A 20,815-nucleotide genomic window follows, 5' to 3' on the forward strand; every position below is an offset into this window, starting at 1 on the left:
TTCAATTCCCTCTCTTCCTCTTTTTTCCCATCTTGTCCTCCTCTTCCCCCCCCCCCTCTTTCCTCCCTTTCCTTTTCACCCAAGGTCAGTATGACGGGTTAGTTTCGGTAAGATATCCATCCAACCCCCTTGTTCTGGTTCTGATGTGCTATTGGGTGGTGGGCATGCAAAGCTGATGATGATCGCATATTGATTGTGTTTAACGCATCTGTTTTTATACTTATGTATATCGTGTTGCCTATCCTGTGTTGCAGCCCTATACCCCCTTACTGTTGTTGAGGGTTTGTTTGGGGAATTCGGATTCTTCTATGTTGACACTGAGCCTGTCGTACTCCTTCTCCCCGTATTATAAAATTAACCTTCTCTGCTCCTGTTTATTGGCCGCCTAGATCTTCTGTGTTTTTCCCCTTTCTAGGATTGTATTGCTCGTGCTCCTTAATGATTGATTCTGTACTGCTCGCTCTGGATCTTTTGACTGCTTTCCGTATTGTGGCCAGCCAATTTGGTTGTAGGCCTAGATCTGTATATCCTTTTGATACGAATAAAGGTTTTCAAAAAAAAAAAAAAAAGAAAAAAAAGAAAAGAAACTGAGAGTGTCAATCCTACAAGAAGATGGAAAGCCTCTAGCAGACATCCTGAAATTAGGACGCTCCAAAGAGCTGTCACAGGCTAGAGCTTCACACATGGAGGCTGCTCTCCACCGGCCCGCCAAAGCGGAACAAGTCAACACCGTCAAACCGAAAGCACGCCAATATGGCGGGAAGAAGCCGCAAGACAAGCGCAGGGAGTGCGGATACTGCGGAGGCCAGCCCCACCGCGCCCAAGACTGCCCGGCGCGGGGAAAAAGGTGCAGTTCGTGCGGATGGATGAACCACTTCGCGGCCGTATGCAGGTCAGCCAAGTCCAAAAAGGAGGCATCCCAGGCCAAAAGAGAAGACCGGGATAGCGAAGACATGGACGACGACACCAATGACTATCCCGTCCATTATGTATTCGCAATTGACCAACCACAGCGAAAAAAGCGGCGTCTCCCGAAGTGTCGCATCATGATCCACCAGCAAGAGGTGAGGGCCACAATTGACACGGGAGCCTCCATCGAACTAATGGCGGCGAATGTGTACAATCAACTGAGCGCCTAACCACCATTGCGGGCAGCGAAGATTCGAGTGTTCGCATATGGCCAGAAAACGCCAATTCCACTAATAGGATGCTTCCAGACTGAACTCCAACACCAGAACTTGAAGGTTCCAACGACCGTCTACATCACCAAAGAGGGCAGTGGCATGCTCATCAGTGGGCAGGCAGCAGAGGCGCTCAGGCTGATATCATTTGCCATGGCAGTGCTGACGGAAGAATTAGACACCATACTGGAGGAGTTCGAGGACACATTCAGAGGCATCGGGTGCCTGAAAAGAAAGGAAGTGTCCCTATACATGGATCAGTCGATCCAACCAGTCGCACTCAGGCACCGAAGAATAGCCTTCCACCTCAGGAAGAAGGTCGAGGAAGAACTGGAAGCCCTTGAACGGCAAGGCAGCATTGAGAAGGTCAGCGGACCCACCCCGTGGGTTTCTCCGATTGTGATAGCGCGAAAACCGAAGCAACCTGGCCAAGTCTGCATATGCGTGGACATGCGGTTACCTAACGCAGCAGTCAAGAGAGAGAGGCACCTAACCCCCACCATTGATGACATCTTGGGAGAGCTAAACGGAGCCCGGTGGTTCTCAAAAATGAACCTCCGCTCGGGCTATCATCAGCTGCACCTCCACCCGTACTCCCGATACATAACTACGTTCTCCACCCACGTAGGCCTCTGGCGCTACCGACGTCTCAACTTCGGCATCTCAAGTGCCACCGAGGTGTTTCAGAGCACTATTAGGGAGGTTCTAAGCGGACTACCAGGGGTCTCAAACGTCAGTGACGACCTGCTGATCTATGCCAACTCAATCGAAGAACATCACCGGAGACTGAGAGGGGTGCTACAGAGAATCAAGGAGGCAGGCCTGACACTGCACCGTGAAAAATGCCAGTTCCTCCAGAACAAGATTAGCTTCTTCGGCTGCACCTTTTCTGACCAAGGGGTAGCCCCGGACCCGGACAAGGTAAAAGACGTGCAGGATGCATCGGCCCCCTCGAACATATCCGAGGTAAGGAGTTTCCTGGGCATGGTGAACTTCTGCGGGAGGTTCATACCAGATCTATCGAACCTCACCCGGCCTCTACAAGAGCTCACCAAGTCCACTACTCCCTGGCAGTGGGGCGAAGAACAGGAAAAGGCATTCCGAGATACAAAAGCAGCGCTGTCTGCGGACAAGACCCTGTCATACTTTGATCCCGCGAAGGCCACCAACATAGCTGTCGATGCCAGCCCACATGGCCTGGGAGCAGTACTATCTCAACGCCAAAGTAAGGACGAATGGGCCCCCATTGCCTATGCAAGTCGCTCCCTAACAGACACTGAGCAAAGGTACTCCCAACTAGAGCGGGAGGCGATTGCGATTCACTGGGCATGCAGACACTTCCACGTCTATGTATACGGTCACCCATTCACAGTGTCAACGGACCATAAGCCTCTGATCCCACTATTCAGAGGGTCAGTGTCAAAACCACCTCCCAGGATCGAGAAATGGATCCTCCAACTGCAGGAATATGACTACCAAGTAGAGTATAGACCAGGAGCGACAAACCCAGCAGACTACCTCTCCAGGCACCCCCGTGCAGCCACTAAAGTGGAGAAAGAAGACGCTGAGGAAACCGAGGAGTATGTGAAAGTCGTGCTGGAAAGGTCGAGACCACTACCCATGAGCATGGAGATGATCGTTGAGGCCACGCAGAATGATGAAGTCTTGCAGCTGGTAGCAAGTGCCCTACAATCCAACGATTGGCGGCCGATTCAGGTCTCCCTGAACAAAAGAACACCACAAGCCAAAGCATCACTTGAAACACTTCTGAGGGTAAAGGAAGAACTGTCCATTGACAACCGGGGATGCCTACTGAGAGGCCCAAGGATAGTGATGCCAGCAAGTCTGACCCAGCAAGCCGTGGAGCTAGCCCACCGAGGACACCAAGGCATGGTAATGACCAAGAGCAGACTCCGAGCCAAAGTTTGGTTCCCTGAAATGGACGCCATGGTGGAACAAGTAGTCAGAACGTGCAGATGGTGCCAAGCGGCGGGGCAACCCGAGCGACCACCTCCAGTCCTCACTGAAGACAATCCGCAGAGACCATGGGAGTGTGTCAGCGCCGACTTTGGACACCTACCGGATGGGAGATACGTACTCGTCATCATAGACGACTTCACTAAGTACCCAGAAGTTGAAGTTGTAGAGACTCAAACAGCTAAAGAAGTCATTGCCAAGTTCGAGAAGACTATAGCCACCTGCAGATAAATACTTCTTCCCAAAATCCTCTATTAAATGGAACACTTAGAGACGTCATTGGCGTGAGGCTGTATAGACCGTTTGCCCGTCCTGGAATTACTGGTACCCACCGGCCGCCTCACGTGCAGGTTACGCTGCACATTATACTGGCCCAGCCTTGCCTCACCCTGAGGCTGAAAACCATGCAGCTGTGTGCCGCGCAATATTTAATCAGGTACGCACCAGTTTATTTATTGGGCGCAGCGGCAGGAGTTACTTTAAAAGTATGTTCCAGACAGACCCTGCTGACGGCAAATGTACTGTGTGCTGATGGGGCCCCTGGAGCTCAGGGGCTCACCGCAATGCGGGGCTGCGGGGTCTGTGTTACACCCCTGCTGCTTTCAACAAGGCACACTTGCACCATGGTTCAAGGGAGCCTTTGTTGGCGCTAGGCAGCACATTGTGCATCAGCGCTGGGAAATAAATGGAATGCACCATATATTGTTAACTATAGCAAATTCCTACCCTTTCCCTGTCACGCAGTGGAGCAAGGTGACTTGTTGTGCTGCATGAATATTTGATAAATATGCCTTTAAATATTAAATACCTTTAGCTACTGAGCACATTATCATCTTTTGACTCTCTTTTGGATAGTTAATTAGCTGTCGGATCTAGTGCATTGTTGGTAGTGGAGAGCTTAATAGTTGGAGTTTCAGCATGGAAAAGGGCCTTGCATGCATCTGTTCCTTCTGTGACATGGTATAAAATGTTTGCTGGTAAGATATGAGTTGTCAGCTAGAAAGTTGGACCTGACTTAAAATTGGGTGATAATAGAAAATTGTTTGATTTCTGGAGAAAGAGGTAAACCAGGAAGCATCGCGATTGGAGGAATGGCCCCCGCTATAGTATTCTCACATTTCATTGGTGGAATGTTTTCTGGATTCAGATCTTCCTCCAGAACTCAGTAGATATTTCTTCACTACTCAGGCTAAAACCAAGCCCTGACTGATGAAATATTTAAAATATCCACAAATGAAGGGGGGAGAGGAGAACTCCCTACTCCAGCCTCCCCGATCAATCACTGAATCACACAGAAATGAGTAGGGAATGGGGGAAGTAAGTAGAACAAGTGTGCAAAGAAACAGAGGCACGTGTCAGATGTGGAAAAACTGCCCTCACTCACAGAATTGTAACATGCTTCATAATAGGGTGTGCTACAGACACCCCTGCGCAGACCAATGCCTTGGGTGGAGCAACAGGGAGGGGAAGACAATATAAACAAATATATAGGATTGCGAATGTAACTCCCCCCCTCACACATTTACCTCGCTCCCGGATATCGAATGGAGGGGGGGGTTAGAACGCATTCCTTGGGTGATTTACCCTTCACCTGCAACATTTGGATATCATTTATCTGTGTTCTGTGAGACTGGGTGAACCGACTTGCTAAGGAATGGTGCCTAGCGATTATGCTTCTATTTTAACGCTAGATTTTTCTGGCATAGCTCACACGTTTGGAGTAAAAGCACACTATCGGAATGTAGTCTTGTTTGTTACTGGGCTCATAATTATTCATTTTAAGTTAATGTGTCTGTTTACCAAAACGATCTTTGGGATATTTACCTACTGAGTGTAGAAGGCTAAGGCACACTTCACGCTCTTAGTTCTGCAAGGGAATCCTGGCTTTAACACACTATTTCCAGTCAACCCGATGGTGTACGCATGGGCCATGCTTTGCAGTGTTCCTAGTAACCACGGTGTCAATAAAGTTTTTGGGGAAAACTCATACTGGCTACGTGGTGAGGACATGTACGTCATGAGCGTCCCTCGCATGTGACTGGAACTGCCACTACATCAAGATGTGGAAACAGCAAGCCTAACCACCTACGCGGCTAGGACAAGGAAACTTTCCCTGAGGCGGTGCCAGGGGCGTAACACAGGCCCCACGAAGGTGCGGGGGCCCCCTAGCTCCAAGGGGCCCCCTCGGCACTGAACTCTGGCCGGGAGAGCTCCTGATTGAGCCCGAAGGGGGCCCTCCTAAGTACCGTGCAGGGAGGCCCCCTCACTTTTCGTTACGCCAGTGGGCGGTGCACCAACCTTGAAGTAGTAAGGGGGACGATTCCTGATCTGGTCATATTCTTACTTTATGTTCCGCTCTCTATTTATTGCCTGATTCCTAGGTGAACACAAGTTCGCCTTTCTACTAGGAAACTGCTAGACTGTTCACGATGGTTATACTAGTTACGGTTTTGAAACTGTTTTGCTCCACATGACAATGATGATAATGTTATACCGGTTACAGGAATATTTCCCCGGGTTCATAGTCCGGTTCCTCTGACTACTACTTAGCACAGAGGGCATTATTGTGTTAATAACTGTAAATTAAGGATTCTCTGCACCATTTTTCTTAGTTTGGATGAATGGGCACCTGGTGCTAGCCATTGGGTACTATGGATGGTTTGATTGTCTTTTTTGGACTATATAGCTCACACCAAGGTCTCCGTATATATCTTTAGTAGCTGTTATGTTTTTAATGAGACATGTGTTGTTGTTGTGTTGAAGCAGACTAGGGGATGAAATCTCTTGCCTTAATATTTTTGGACGATTGGATATTTGGTCTACATGAGTGATTACTTTTATTGTCTCCTTTGTACTTCACGGAAATACGATTAGTGTTTTGTTCTTGGTATTCATGCTAGCTTGGGAGCCTTCTCCACGGATACCCGAGGTATGATCGGAGGGGTCCTTCTATTTTGGGTCCTGATGCATGCCGAGTGACCCTTTCTTTTGGGCCCACCTTCAACAGCAGACACATGTCACACCTTGGCAGTAAAGGGGCGGTGAAGGAATCTTAATTTTCTCCTTTCACCTCCATCCTTCTCGTTCTTAATCTAGCCAGATGACCCCGGAATAAATTTGACAGTGGGTTCCCATCTGAGCTAGTTTTAATACCCACTGACCACTTTTTCTTCAGTGAACACAATTCTATATATTTTTTTGTATTGTCTTCCCCTTCCTGTTGCTCCACCTCTGGCGTTGGTCTGGCCAGGGGTGTCTGTAGCATGCCCTATGATGATGCATGTGACACTTCTGTGAGGGAGGGCAGTTTTTCCACATCTGGCACGTGCCTCTGTTTCTGTGCACACACGTTCTACTTACTTCCCCTCTTCCCTACTCCTTTTTGTGTGATTCAGTGATGAAATATTTACCCATGAAAATGGCAGACCAAAGAACTGACAGCTTTTGGGACCTTATTACAAGTGCCCTAGATATCTATTATATCTGCTCAAACACCTAGTCGCAATTACTATTATGGGAAGTTTACCATACTCTGTATTTACCGATTGTAATAAAGGTCAGACACTCCAGATACATTTCGTTAGATCAAACATGTCGAAATTTAGCAGGGCAAAACACTTCAGAAAATTCTCATTTTGGTCTGGTAAACACCAAAATCGGCAAGTTATCCCCATGTTTGGGAAAACCGTGGAGCAGATGCCCAATAAATTTAAAACCCCACCGAGTATGATTGATGCTCTCACTGATATATATCATGCCTTAAGATTTGTGTATCGCCTCTGTCAGCAAGCAAACAACTACTGAATGCACGTATTTGTGCATTTTGGGGCTTATTTAAAAGCCTTTTGCGCCACTTTTGTGTAATTTTTAACATAGGAAAAGTGACGTACGGGTGGCGCAAGGGGCTTGTAAATAAGCCATTTTGTATAGTGTGGAGTCTGCAATAATGTAGCGTGATAGTCCAAGCTGAAATACATCGCCACTGTCCACAGTTGTTTAAAGCAATGTTGGGTCAGATGGTGATAGAAAGGAATAGTGGAAAAGGTAGCTTTATTGTGTGAATTCTGCAGATCTTACATGCACATGCACAGGAAGATCCCTCACTTGATAGCGTTTTTATAAACTCTGAAGGATTTCTGTGCTCTGTTCCAGGAAAACCGGTGCAAATGTTCCCGAATGAATGGTGCTGCAATTATGGTTATTAAGCATCGCTCTGAGAACATTTGTTTCAGCCTAAATTGATTTTGGCCTGTTGGTGGGTAATTAGGTAAATGGTTTGCTTTGCTTCGTGCTGCTGTCTGCTTTGATCTTGCGCTCCCTTTTACAGACCTCTCAGAGACCCGCAATTCGACTTCCACGAGTCTGCAGATGGCGAACTCTGCAACCCAGTATCAGTTGATTGGTCCCTGGGATGCTGTTAGCAGGTGTAGTTGGCTGGCTCTGGAGAGGGGTCTTGGAGGGGAAAAGGCAGCCGCAGAAATGACTCCACAGCCCACGTTCTATTCTAATGCGGAGAGTTCTGCTGCATTAGTCCTCCTACGGATTCGAAGGACAGAAAGGGCAGAGGGATGCTAATATGTCTCTTTTCTTTGACAGGAATTAGCGTGTTTGTGCAACATTGGCTGACCAGATATTCTGAATTTAATGGCGCATTCACAGTTTTCAGATGTCTGTCCCAGCAACTAGACTCTTTATACTCAATTAAATGTCCCGGTAATGTAGACAAGGTGGATGAAAACCAAGAAACTACCACAAACAATTGTACTAAGGGTCCAAGTTGGGGGTGCACACGTGTAGAGGTGACTACCACTCTTTTTACACGATGGACGCCGGCTCCCCAGAAGTTGTGCCCGAATGAAACTTGCTGAACTTGTCCAAGTGTAATTTTAAGACACGGGGCACATTCAGCAGCACCTGCAGGTTGTCTGCTTGTTCTGAGCAGCAATGTGTAAGCGGCAAAGTGGTTTGTTATTTTAAATGCCACATGGGCCCAAAACAAAGGCAGGAATTAAGGGGCCATCAGGCCTACATGGTAAAGTATCCTGGCTGGGAGCTATCTGGAGCCTTACATATAGATGCAATTGCAATTGAGGGGAACCAAAAGCACACAGCTTGTTATTACTTAAGAGATATTACTTAAGAGTTATTACCTGTTAATACTTAAGAGAGGCATGCTTTTGACTTTGTTCAGTCCCTGTAAATAAGAGTTATGCATTCCCTGTAAAAATTTCAGATTAGTTGGTCTGTTCCAGTATATACACAAATAACAATTTAAATACCACCATTTTTTTGTATTTGTTTTATAGCACTACTCATCACAATGCAGGGTGCAAGAGCGCTGTACACCACAAGTACACATTATTCATTGACATTTATTACAGCGAGTATTACAAGGTGTAGAAGTCTCATTTCCTTCATAGCTTACTGCACTATATTAGAAGGATTACAATTTGTGAACTGCATTCAACAAAAGGATCTCTGTGTTAAATGCAGTAACCCGCTTACCTAGCTACATAAAATAAAAATATGTAATCTGCATGTTACAGGATGTGCTTTGCAATATACATATTTACCCTCTATGCTTATTTGGTTTTAAACTGGGACTATACAAAATATAGATCTCTCCAGCAAATGTGTTAACCTCCAGAGTTATTTTACCATTATAATCATTCACTGAGATTTACAGGGCAAACAAAGATCTCTGCAGCAGGTTCCTTAACCCCATAACATATTAAAAAATGCAAACTTTTCAATCAATTAAGCAGAACAGACTTATTACCATGTTTCTCCTTGGTGGCAATTTCTTTGTGGTAGAGTTAAAGAAATAATTGTATAAGTTGAGGCCCACTTTTAGTATCAGGGTTGCATCACTCTTTTGGCACAACCCCGACTCAAAATCTAATTTGTTAAATCTTGTAATGCGCTCAAATGTGCTCGTGATAGACCTGCTAAACATGTCAGATGTCACTTCCTGTGAGGTCATGGGTTGTGATGCCACTTCCTTTGATGTCACTTCCTGTGATGCGACGTACGATGTCACACAGCGTAATGCTACGCGCTGTGATGTCATGAATCATGATGTCACTTGCATACTGCCTAACTTGGTTAGCCCTCCCACTTCTTTTTTTAGGACTTGTGTTCTGATTATACTTCTGTCTCTCTGTGCACTAAAGCAAGAGCCCTACATGTGCTGGTGATGGCCCTCATGGCTGGTGCTGGACCTGGCCCTTTTTGCAGGGTCATCCCTGAACTTTTTGCCTTCCTCCTGGTATTTGTTCTGACCTGGTGTTGATGGTTTTAGGACTCTAGGCACTTTATCACTGCTGTCCAGTGTAAAGTGCATGTGCTCTCCATTGTACACGTGGTAAGATTGGTCTACACCTGTTTGGCGTATTTAATTTACCTGTCAGTCCCCTGTAAAGTGGTATCGCATATACCCGGGGCCAGTTAACTAAATGCTACTGGTGGGCTTGCAGCGCTGCTAGCGCCACCCACCAAAGTAGCCTTTCAAACCAGTCTCAGGCCTCTGCCATTGCAGGGCCTGTGCACACAGTTTACTGCCACTGTGACGTTGCACCTAAAGTGGGTGCCACATCTGTGACTTCCCTTTTACTACATAGCAGTTACCGCTAAGGTAGGCCCTAGCTAGACCTATGGGCAGGGTGCAAAGTAAGTAAAAGGTAGGACATGTGCGTTAACTGTGTGGCATGTTCTGGTAGTGACAAACAGTCATTTGTGGTTTCTCACTACTGTGAGGCTGCCCTCTCATAGGAATGCATTGGGGATTCCCTGATATGTGCTTAGGTGGTAATTTCTGGTATGAGAGGAGTAGCGTGATCAAGTTTGGTATGTTTGGAATAGTAGTAATAATTGCTGTGTAAAGGTATTCGCATATTTATTATCACTATTTTAGAAATGCCACTTTTAGAAGTGGGCATTTCTGTGTGCTATGGGTCTTTGTGCCTGCCTGTTGTGTATTGCATGTCTGGCTCTGGATGACAGGGGCTAGGGAGGTGCAGTGGCTCCAGAGGGGCTGGGTGAGTCAGCACTAGGCTGAATAGGCCGATCTACATTGGGAGTAGTGGAAGGAGTAGAACCTGACCCTGAATATGACTGTGCCTGCCTCCCACAATGCTGGCTCTGCCCTCCTGTGGTGTATCTGGGGCCAGAGCCTATATTAACAAAAGAGGTTGTTGTGGACTGTATAGAAATGTGTAAGTGCCCCCCCCCTAGAACTGGTTTGGACTGGGCATAGAGCCCTGTGCCAGGGGGAGAACAAAGACAATGACAGTATAAATATGGGACTGTGACCCCATTTAAGTTTGCTTACTTGGATCTGAAGGAAGAACACTGGCAGGAGGTACCGCTGTGGGGCCAGGCTGCTGTCTTCTGCTGGGAGGCCCTGCACGCTGGCCTGCCTGTGCTCAGCTTTTGGAATCGTCAAGGCATGTGCATTTGAGGATCGCCTTGCTCAATCTTTTTGCAGCACGCTTTGAGACCTCTTTCAATTCCGTGGCCCAAGGAGTGGGTTTACTCTGTGTGGGAGCCCGGTGAGGAGCGCTCTTTGCCCCGCAGTGTGAGCAGTACAGCCCTCTCCCCCAGAGCTTAAAAGAACAGGAGGGGAGAGCTGAAAGGAGCAAAGCGCTCTCTCCCATCTGGCCAAATTGCCTGTTTTTTTTGGTGTACTAAGGCCGGCAGCCAGGGCTCTGTTACGTGACCCGGGCTGCGAGGCCGTGTCCGAGCAACTAAGAGTCCCGGCCCAGGAATTCCTTCTACATCAGGCGGAAGGAGCCTGACCGTGGGCAGTGCCGGCCGGAAGAAGAAAGGCCGCCGGAAATCAGGTGAGGTCTACGCCTGGTTGTGGGCGGGACCCACTGCCACAAGAGGTGTCAGGACGCCAGGGACTTCACTCCATAAGGAAAAGCCAGCCCCGTTTCCCCAGCGAGGGAGGTGAGGCCACCCAGAGTGAGCTGCCGGAGGCGTGAGGTGTGCAACAAACCTCACGGGGCCTGTCAAACCGTCCCCAAGGAGAAAGGGTGAGTGCCTATTGTCCCAGGCTGTGCTGTGGTTTTCCGGCCCCGGGGGCCATTGGCACGACCGCTTGGGCGCTAAGGTAGCACTCACATTATTCCTGCATGTTGCACAGCTACACCGCAGGGCCAGGGGAAGCTACACATTTGATTGGCACTGGGGGTGATTCTGTTTAGTGGCATCACGGGGCGAGCCCAGTAGGGATCCCCCCTCCCAGATTTGGAGGTGCCAAAACATTTTTACGCATTTTCCTAAGAGGATAACAGAAACGTTGGTACTCCACACTGGGGAAGAGGACCAGGGTAGTGAATATGCCTTCTAGGCAGACCATGGTTACTGCAGATATGGGCCTGATGTGATTACAATATGTACACACTAATGATGTTTGCTACGTCCACTGCTGTTGGTATTTAGGCCATACTGTACTAAGTTATTGCCTAAGGTGTGCCCTCTGAAAGTGGGTGCAGGGGTACACTGTGCTGATACTAATGCATGACGTGTTTATGCTAAGTGCAATGTTACTAGTAGTTACTGGTTGTTTTCACTAAAGGTGATTTTATGACAGGGGCCCGATTGGCTCTGTAGTGTATATAATCCCTGTAAAGTCATACCAAGTGCCAGGTTGCGTAGTGTATGTGTGTGTTTACATTCTAATGTGTCACTTCAAAAAGTGTGGCTGGGGTAAGATTTGCACAGTACCTTTACTGTAACAAAGACATATCAGTAGTGTGCAATGAATGCACATGGGAACAGGAGGGAAACGGCCACCTACGTTTCCAAGTGTTCCCCGTGAATAAAGTTCACAGAGAGCAAATTACAAAGCTAAATTCCGCTCCCGAGCAGACAGTGCATTCATTTAAGCAAAAGGGTCCAAAGAGTAGTTTTAGTACATAATCAATTTTTCAATATCCTTCTTTATTTTCTGGTTGTCATCATGTCCAGAAGGCACAGATATCTCACAGGTAGTTCATATCACCACATTGATGTAATCGGTGTAGTCAACGCGTGTTTGGCCATGGGTTTATCACCCATTGACTTCCTTAGGGCAGAGAATAACTTGGAGGCAGGTACGCCAAAATCCAGGCAAGCCTGCAATAAATCCCATACAGCATGGGTCTCAGTGTTACTTGTTTCCAGGGTGGAGAGTTTTGAATGAAGACATGTATTGGTCTATGGAGAGTACTCCAATCCTTTCAAAACCGGCTCAACAATCTAATGTGTTTTATGAGTAATACAAAGGTTATTTTTGATATAACCTTGTGTGTCGCTGCTGTGTGAGTATGTTGCACAAACACTTTACACATTGCCTCTGAAACAAGCCTGACTCTGCCAAGCTACCAAGGGGGTGAGCAGGGGTTATCTTCAGCGTGGAACTCCCTTGCCCTGACTAGAGTGATGGTTTCTGTCTGGCTCATGCACTTGCCCTAGCCAACCAGAAATCCCATTTTTATCAGCTCGTATTATATATCAGGCACCATGTTCATGTTTGAGCCACCGTGATCCTTTGAACAGGACCGCCGGGCGCAAACATGAACAGTGTGCTGGATTACAATGACTGCACTACCCTCACAGCAGCCATGAACTCGGGGCTGCCCTGGGTGGGAGCATTCAATGAAATATGGAGCAGTTGTTTTAATCAGCTGCTTCATGTTTCACTGTGCTAGTGGCACCTGCCTGCACTTTAGAGAGGGGACAGAGATCCCCTTTCAGGCAGGTGTAGTAAGTGATTGCACCCGTTTTCAGGGGGATTTCTGGAATGTCCATGGACCCACTTTGTCCACTCGAGAGGACTGCCCTCAGGGGGTGCAATGACAGTGCACTGCCTTTTTGTGTCACACTTTTTCTGCACCTCCTGATGGTTACTTTGCCTTTGCGCCCAAGTCTATAATATGGCATGGGTGGAAAGTCTAAGAGATTTGCTCTCACCCTGTCGAGATAGTGCTGGCTACCAAAGTGGCCTGGGGGCACACAAAGTGGTCGCTCATGCCAGTTTCACCCCCAAGGCATTTGTGTAATATGACCCTTGTATCATTGCTTGGCAATATTGCTAAGAGGGTGCGGATCTGAGACTTCCAAACCATGTGTGGAGCTAGTCAGGGTTAGGGCGCGCGTGCCTCTGTCTTTCCTAGTATGCCTCACAGTGCTTAATTTGTAAACAAATGAGTTTTTCTGTCCGATGCTCTTCTCAGAAGTCCACTGCTGATGCAATGAAATGTCGGCTCTTTAAATACCAGGGCTGATAGTCTTAAATCCACCTCATGCCTTTTTAATCCTTGCCAGTAACTCCCTGCCCCTTTATCTCACTCCTGCAGGTTCCTGCTTTGTCCCTTTGTGACAATTTTGCTGCCTTTCTCTTCCCCCGCCTTTCCATAAGGTAGAGACAACATGGTGCAAAGGACTGATCAGATGTTGCACACATGCACAGTGAAAGTAGCTGAGGTCCCATTTGAGCTCACATAAGCACATGAAGCAGCATAGGCTCAAATTGACGTTGTTGGTGAGGGGAAATGTGCATTAATGTACAGTGTGGGAAGGACCAAGCCTATCCTGCACAGCATTGCTGGTTTTGTTGAGTTTTTGCTGCAGTGAATGGCCGAGACTATCCTGCACAGCACTGCTGGTTGCATTGAGGTATTTGGTGCTGTACCCTGCTGCAACCTCTACCCAAGCTCCAAGATGGATGACGTATGACACATGACATCAGATTTATTTATTTGTTTTATTTTTCTCATCCCATGAAAAGCCTCACCGCTCTTACCTGTACCAGCCATTCCTGGTCCGAGGTATCATTTAAGTTATGGTGACTAGATTCTTAACAGGAAAAAACAGTACAGGTCATAGAAAAAGAGCTACAATGACAGCCTCCACCATGGACATAGATGAAGAATTACAAAGGCATAAGACAAATGCACTCTATGGCTGTAAACTTGCCCCATTTTAACGGCCTCAAATAGATAAAAAAAACATTTCCTGGAGCTGGTGACAGTAGCGCAGAGGGTAGGTAATTCTCACTGTAGTGAAGACCCCAAAGTGGATTTTCTGCTGTGCAAGTCGCTGAGATAAGGAGTATGCTGCTGGCAATGGTTTAAGGCCACATTTGTATGCATATGCTAGCAGGAGGTATAAAGTAATACTCCTCATTTCTCCTAAGGCCTCTCTAAACATGTTAATGGACTTCATTCAGCTCGAACTTGTCCCTGGAGTATTGGGAACGTAAAGAAATGGCAGTTTTTTTTCTGGGAAAGGTGGTAATATTGCCTAGAGGAAACAGCAAGGATAAAACGTGACAGATATTTTAAAACGTCTCAAAACTGCTGGAATGCAAGTCTTTCGCTGATATGAGTGGCTTATAAAGTGCTTCGGATTAAAGTGTATATTTAAAACTTGTAAAGTGCTTTTGGATGAGGTAGCTCTAAGGCTTGTAAAGTTCTCTGAGATGTTCAGGTAGAATGCAGTCTCTATACCTGTCTCTATACCTCCATCCCTGCCTACTGCAGAAAATACATCAGCCCCCTGAATGGGCCACAGTCTCCCACATTCCCTAACACCTGGTAATCTGGTGCTTTACTAGGACGGCGAGAAATCACTGCACTGGTGAAATGAGGGTGTGTGATTGGTTCAGCCACAACATGCAAGGCCAGACTGGCCATACTGGGCATCAGACATCTCCCTGGAAGGCTGGTGGGGGGGACGTTTTTGCAGCAGCACCACAGGTTTGAATGCACCCACTGTAGAGTTACTTGTATATCAACTAGTTTTCAGACAACAATAAAATGGTCAAGCTAACTCTGGTGATTAATGTACCTACTAGAATTTTGTCTAGTGGCAGTTTTGACTCATCTAAGGTAGTGCAGATGGTTCATATACCTGCTGCAAAAAACGTGCGCCATGCAGATCACTGAATAGTATTTTATGTGCATAGCTTAGTGGGTTACTGCTTTTGTCAGAGAGACTGTTTTCCTACTGTGAGTTCACAAATTACAATCATAATCTCGCACAGTGAGCTGTGAAGTGTCATCAAAGAGATGCAAGCAAAGTACATGGTACAGGTCAAAAGTTATGTTTTTCCAGTCTTTTATTATCCAAATGTTGCTAAAAAGGGTTTGTTTGGGCAGAAATACATTCTTATTGTAAAGCCAATCCACTGTGTTTTGTTCTTAATCCTGGGTTTGTGCTTCTCAAGACATAGCACTATGCCTACCAGTATAGATAACATGAATCCTACACCTTGTAGTCCCCTTGTCTTAGGTAAAAATTTCTGTACATTGATTGGCACACAAATTATTAACTGTCTCTGTAGTTGTGTGTGATGTAAAGTGCTCTGACTCCCACACTTTTATGAGAGGTGCTATAAAACAAATGAAATACATGTGAGAGAGGGGCTATGGAGAGATGAGGGACCCTGTTGGAGGGTGGTAGTGAGTGAATCATTGAAGAGTTCCAACAAATATTGTAGAATCCTGGTGCACTCTAAGGTCATCATTTACTATGCTTTGAAAGCAAATACAACTGAAAATATAACAGAAAGTAGTGTAGAATGCACCATTTGTGCCCACATTTTCTTCGGGGGAGAACCCCCTCAAACCCTCCTTGTAGTGGTTAGGATTGCTCGCTGCACTCACAATGCACTGAACGGAGCTGGTCTGACAAAATTTGCCTGGGCTACTTTGAGTTACCAGTCTGGCCCTGACAACACTGTGGATCAATTACAACTCCGCGAAGGGTTATCAGTGTTCAGAAGAGATGGCGCACAACATGTAATTGTGAAAAAGGGTACGGTTGTTTGGTGCAGCTTGTTCAGAGAAAACCCTATAACTCTGAAACCCAAGGGTGAGAAAACTACCCTTATGTAAAGTAAATGTCAAATCAAGTGCACACAACAATTTCAACGATATGAGTAATCAAATTAAATGTTCTTAATGGATAAGATCACACAATAGTGTCCAATTTTCATTCTTGTTTTTTTTAATTGGTGTATATATGTTACTCCTATTCAGAGGAGATCCATAAAAACAGAAACCAGCCGACACGTGTTTCGTCAGTAAGGGTGTTAACCCAATGACTCTTCAGGGCTGCACTATTGTATAAAGTTATGTTCCCGGGGGAACGGTGATAATTCCAGACCGCTCCTGTTCGGGTTGTCAGTTCTTGAAGTGCAAAAAGTCTGCACCGGGATAGGATGAGGGGACCAAGGGTGTAGGTCGACAAGAGGCGGGTAATACCTGTTGTCAGTATTGAAGCGGCGTTTAGGCCGTTAAGTAAACAAGAAAGGTATTCACCGGACACGTGTCGGCTGGTTTCTGTTTTTATGGATCTCCTCTGAATAGGAGTAACATATATACACCAATTAAAAAAAATAAGAATGAAAATTGGACACTATTGTGTGATCTTATCCATTAAGAACATTTAATTTGATTACTCATATCGTTGAAATTGTTGTGTGCGCTTGATTTGACAACACTGTGGATCAAGCTTGGGCTTGAAAGTGAGTCCACGGCATGCAGGAAAAGGCTGGCTGTCAGGTCACCATGAAGATCTGTGGAACAAGCACCACTAAGCTAGCCACTCCTGCAAAATAGATCAGGGTCCGACTAAAGAAAAGCGGTAACAGGGAGTACAGAAGGAAGTATCAGTACTTCAAAACAAGCACAATAACACACAGGAGCAGATACTCGTCGGGCCTGAAATCACAAGCACTAAGCAAGCACTGGCCTACACAGGGACTAATGCGCTTTATGCACAAGGCCTGTATGCGAGAAATGAAGGGAAGAGAGCACCAGCTATTCTATCAGCAGTTCTTTCATGACTCACCTGGAGACTTTCCATTATCTATTATGTCTACTGCTTTCTACAATAAAATTGGTATCACCTGTTGGCCATGTGAACCTGTGAACCTGTGACCTGAAACATTACTTTTGACCTACGAGATTGTGTGCCTTTTAATTTTTCATCTTGTCCCTACAGTTACATTTATAGACATTAAATAAGACTCATAATCTACTGGAAAGGGTAGGATGAAAAATTGATAGGGAGTGGAAGTAAAAGCAAATAAATATGCTGTACCCATTAAAAAAAATGGAATTTGTGAAATATGTAACTTGTTTTCAAAGGCTATGGCTCGTTAGCCAGTTTTCAGGGAAACTGCTGAAAATGCGTCATCTTCTTACTATTTTTTCAAAGGTTTCTTGATGAAATGTAACCACTAGCATCCCTAAGATGGGCCAGGCTTGCTCGGCTCATGATCCACACATATTGAAATACTTTGTGAGTGCCATTTCAAAACAAATGTGTTTTTACCCATTTTAATTACAACATGATGGTGCAGAACGCACTATTGGTCTCCAGATTCGAGCATTTGCTCAGGGGAAGACACTTCCTCACCCCTCTTCAAAACCTTGGGCTTGCTTGCTTGCTCAGTGCAATTTAGAGTGAGTGTATGATCCCCGCCATTTGCAAATTTCACCAGCCACTACCATTTACAGGAACTCAGGGCCATATTATCAAGAAAGGGCGATACATTATCGCAGCTTTTATCGGCAGGAAACTGCAGCTAAAGCTGTGAAAATGGGCTTGATAATATGCCCTTGTGAATTCCCATAGAAGCCAAGGTTAACCCCAGAACCTGGGCTTCTATGGGAATTCACAAGGGCATAATATCAAGCCCATTATCGCCGCTTTAGCGGCAGTTTCCTGCCGATAAAAGCGGCGATACTGTATCGCCCTTTCTTGATAATATGGCCCCTAGTTCTGCGATTTTGAAAATGAAAACTCAAAACCTACCACTGAGCATGGATCCTGTTAAGAAGCATTTCACCCCTCCTGGGCCAAAATCCTGCCTCCACCAGTGTGAAGGGTTAAGGGCATTGATTATCTGGAAAAGTGAGGACAGTGAAAAAAGTGAGGACATTCTTGGTCTTTACCATTACAGTGACATGCTACCTTATCAGTGTGGAGGACGTCACCGTCTTGTCCTCTCATTGCAGGCAGAAAAACCTTCTGGTCCGCGAACCAGAAGGATTTTCATTTTGTTTACAAATCTCAAGCTATGAGGGAAAATGCCTGTGACTGGTGCTTGATGGCACCTCTCCCTAATGAATCTCTGCTTGGGGATTTGTCGCAGGATGGATGATACATGCTAAAGATCGTGTGTGCAAAAAGGTGTGATAGGAGGCTCAGGAGGGGTTTGGAGGTACCGACGGACAGAGCGGGGCCTCATTGACCTGAGCAGAGCGCCAGGCGAGGTGAGGCTATTCCCAAACAGATTTTGGGAGAAGGTACTATGGAACCATGACTTCATATTTACCATTCGAAACATCAACCAGTTGGTAGGTTTCTTGGTATGCATGGTTTATGATTAAAGTTCTAATATCACTGAACACATTTCACCGTTGCAGTAGTGTTTCCATTTATAGGTCCTGAAGAAAGCCATTTATTGGCTGAAACATGTTGACCAATGAACACATCATTTGATAGTAATATTTGTTTCTAATACTATCATACACTCTGCCTTTCAATTATAATCTTGTCAGTATGGTGGCCTCCCAAATAAAGTCGTTTCTTTTGGCACTATACTAGACAATTTTAGACATTACACAACCTTCACAAATTTTGTTTGAGCACTGCAACTTTTCTTCTCCACAGCCTTTACATCTTCTTTCCGTGGCTGGTTTTCATTGGTGGACTGGATGCCAGTGCTTCCTCATAATAACTCAGTGAGGAGCCTGGCTGGTACCAGCAAATAATACCAAAATCCCAAATGATGAAGCTCCGCCAACGGGTGGGCTGATGGGTCTCTTTTTCTTCCCTCTTCTGTCTTCTCACTTCTCTATCACACCTTTTTGCACACACGATCTATAGCATGTGTATTGTCCAAAGAGTAGGCACACACCAGCTTTTGAAGACCGATAGTACCCCCTTGTGTATTTCTGTTAGTTAGATAAGGGGATAGGGTACTATTGGGTCTTTAATCCTTGTTTCCCCACGGACCCTCCCTACTTTTGTTTTTTGCCGTTGCAGAATGGATGATACACAAGCAGGTAATCATGAACTAGTGACGACGGATGGCATGAGGTAGGAGTGACCGCCGCTCATAAATGTACATTTACAGTCGTTCTGCCCTCTGGGGAGGGCGATCAGTTTTTTTCTCGAATGTGCTCCACCCAGGGAGGAATAGAATTTAAAAAAAGGGGGTTGTGGTGCCCCCCTCCCCCGGCATCTGATTGTATCTTTACATCCTTACTGTTCTAGGTCCCAACAGTCTTTCTGCTCCAACTGTTAGGGGGGTAGATTAGGTGGTTTACCCCAATATCATCCCCCTCAGGAGTGGTAGAGAGAATGATTGACACTAGGGTTTTTTTATACTTATACAAATAATGGAGGGTTATTGGCTCACCCCAGCAGTTTCCCACAACCTCACTCCTCAAAGACAGTTTTTTACCCCTCCTGGGAGCAGACTGGGGTTTACATCCAATCTGTCCTTCCAAGGAGGCAGAATGTCTACTTGATATCAGGGTTTTTTAATATTGTTTGTAAAATAAATAGGTGGTGACTGTCCTGTACAACATCAAGCCGTACATCTATCGGTAAAGGTCTCTGTTGTCTTAATTCCACTGGGAGCAGATTGGGATATTTACTCTTAATCTAACCCCCACAGTGGTAGCAGAAATCACACTGGATGCAGGGGATAGGAAACAAAATGTAACAGAATGGCCCATCTTGGCATTGAGCTATACCATCACCTCTAAAGGCGCAACAGTCATTCTGCCAGATAAAAAATGTCTATCCCCACTTGCATGGCTGAGTCCATTTCCCCCGACAGAAAAGGCCCCAAAACACAGCATGTAAACACCAAGATTTTACCTTTCAAATTCACCCATTCTGGCAGACGTTTTATGGTAAGGGCAAAGTAAGCACTTTTCCAGGGCCCCCAGCTTTTAAGTGCCCCCCTGTTAAAGTGAAAAGGTTACTTGAAATTTCAGAGATAATAATATTGTTAATAAAATACTGTTTATTTTTCTAATTTCAAAACACACAAGAGGAAGGACGGAATGTTGCACAATGGCAAAACATTCACCCCCAGTCACAGTTCTGGGTTCAATCCATTGTTATGTTGCTCACCAATCCACCCCAGTTCAGACATGGGCATATGCAAATCAGTCTTCACCCTGTGCCTCATGGGAACAGTCCAGACCGAACTGCCAAGCAATGACTTCCCAGGACCGGAATCAAACATCCTAGGACCGGTTTCTGGCTATCAGCTGTCTTCAGCCAGGATAGCTTGACTCCAGTGGCGTAGAGAGCAAGGGACCCACGTCTGGGCATACCCTTCCCACATAGGGTGAACAGCAAAACACACAAGATGATGGACGGAATGTTGCACAATGGCAAAACATTCACCCCCAGTCGCAGATCTGGGTTTAATCCTTCGTTATTTTGCTCACCAAGCCGGCCCAGTTCAGACATGGCCATATGCAAATCAGTCTTGACCCTGTGCCTCATGGGAACAGTCCAGAACGAACTGCCAAGCCATGTCATACCCTGGACCGGAATCAAGCATCCTAGGACCGGTTTCTGGCTATCAGCCGTCTTCAGCCAGGATAGCTTGACTCCAGTGGCGTAGTGAGCAC

General features: G+C 46.0%; 1 protein-coding gene across 1 annotated transcript in view; it reads right to left on the reverse strand.

Moving 5' to 3' along the window:
- Positions 1–13,979: 13,979 nt before the first annotated feature.
- Positions 13,980–20,815, reverse strand: part of LOC144752591 (uncharacterized) — a 30,405-nt gene continuing 23,569 nt past the window's right edge. The window contains exon 3 of the mRNA XM_078640472.1: positions 13,980–14,000. Coding sequence (XP_078496598.1) covers positions 13,980–14,000 — 21 coding nt within the window. The remainder of the gene's footprint in view (positions 14,001–20,815) is intronic.

This window comes from Lissotriton helveticus, chromosome 5_1, assembly GCF_964261635.1.
Source record: "Lissotriton helveticus chromosome 5_1, aLisHel1.1, whole genome shotgun sequence".
NCBI classification, from domain to species: domain Eukaryota; kingdom Metazoa; phylum Chordata; class Amphibia; order Caudata; family Salamandridae; genus Lissotriton; species Lissotriton helveticus.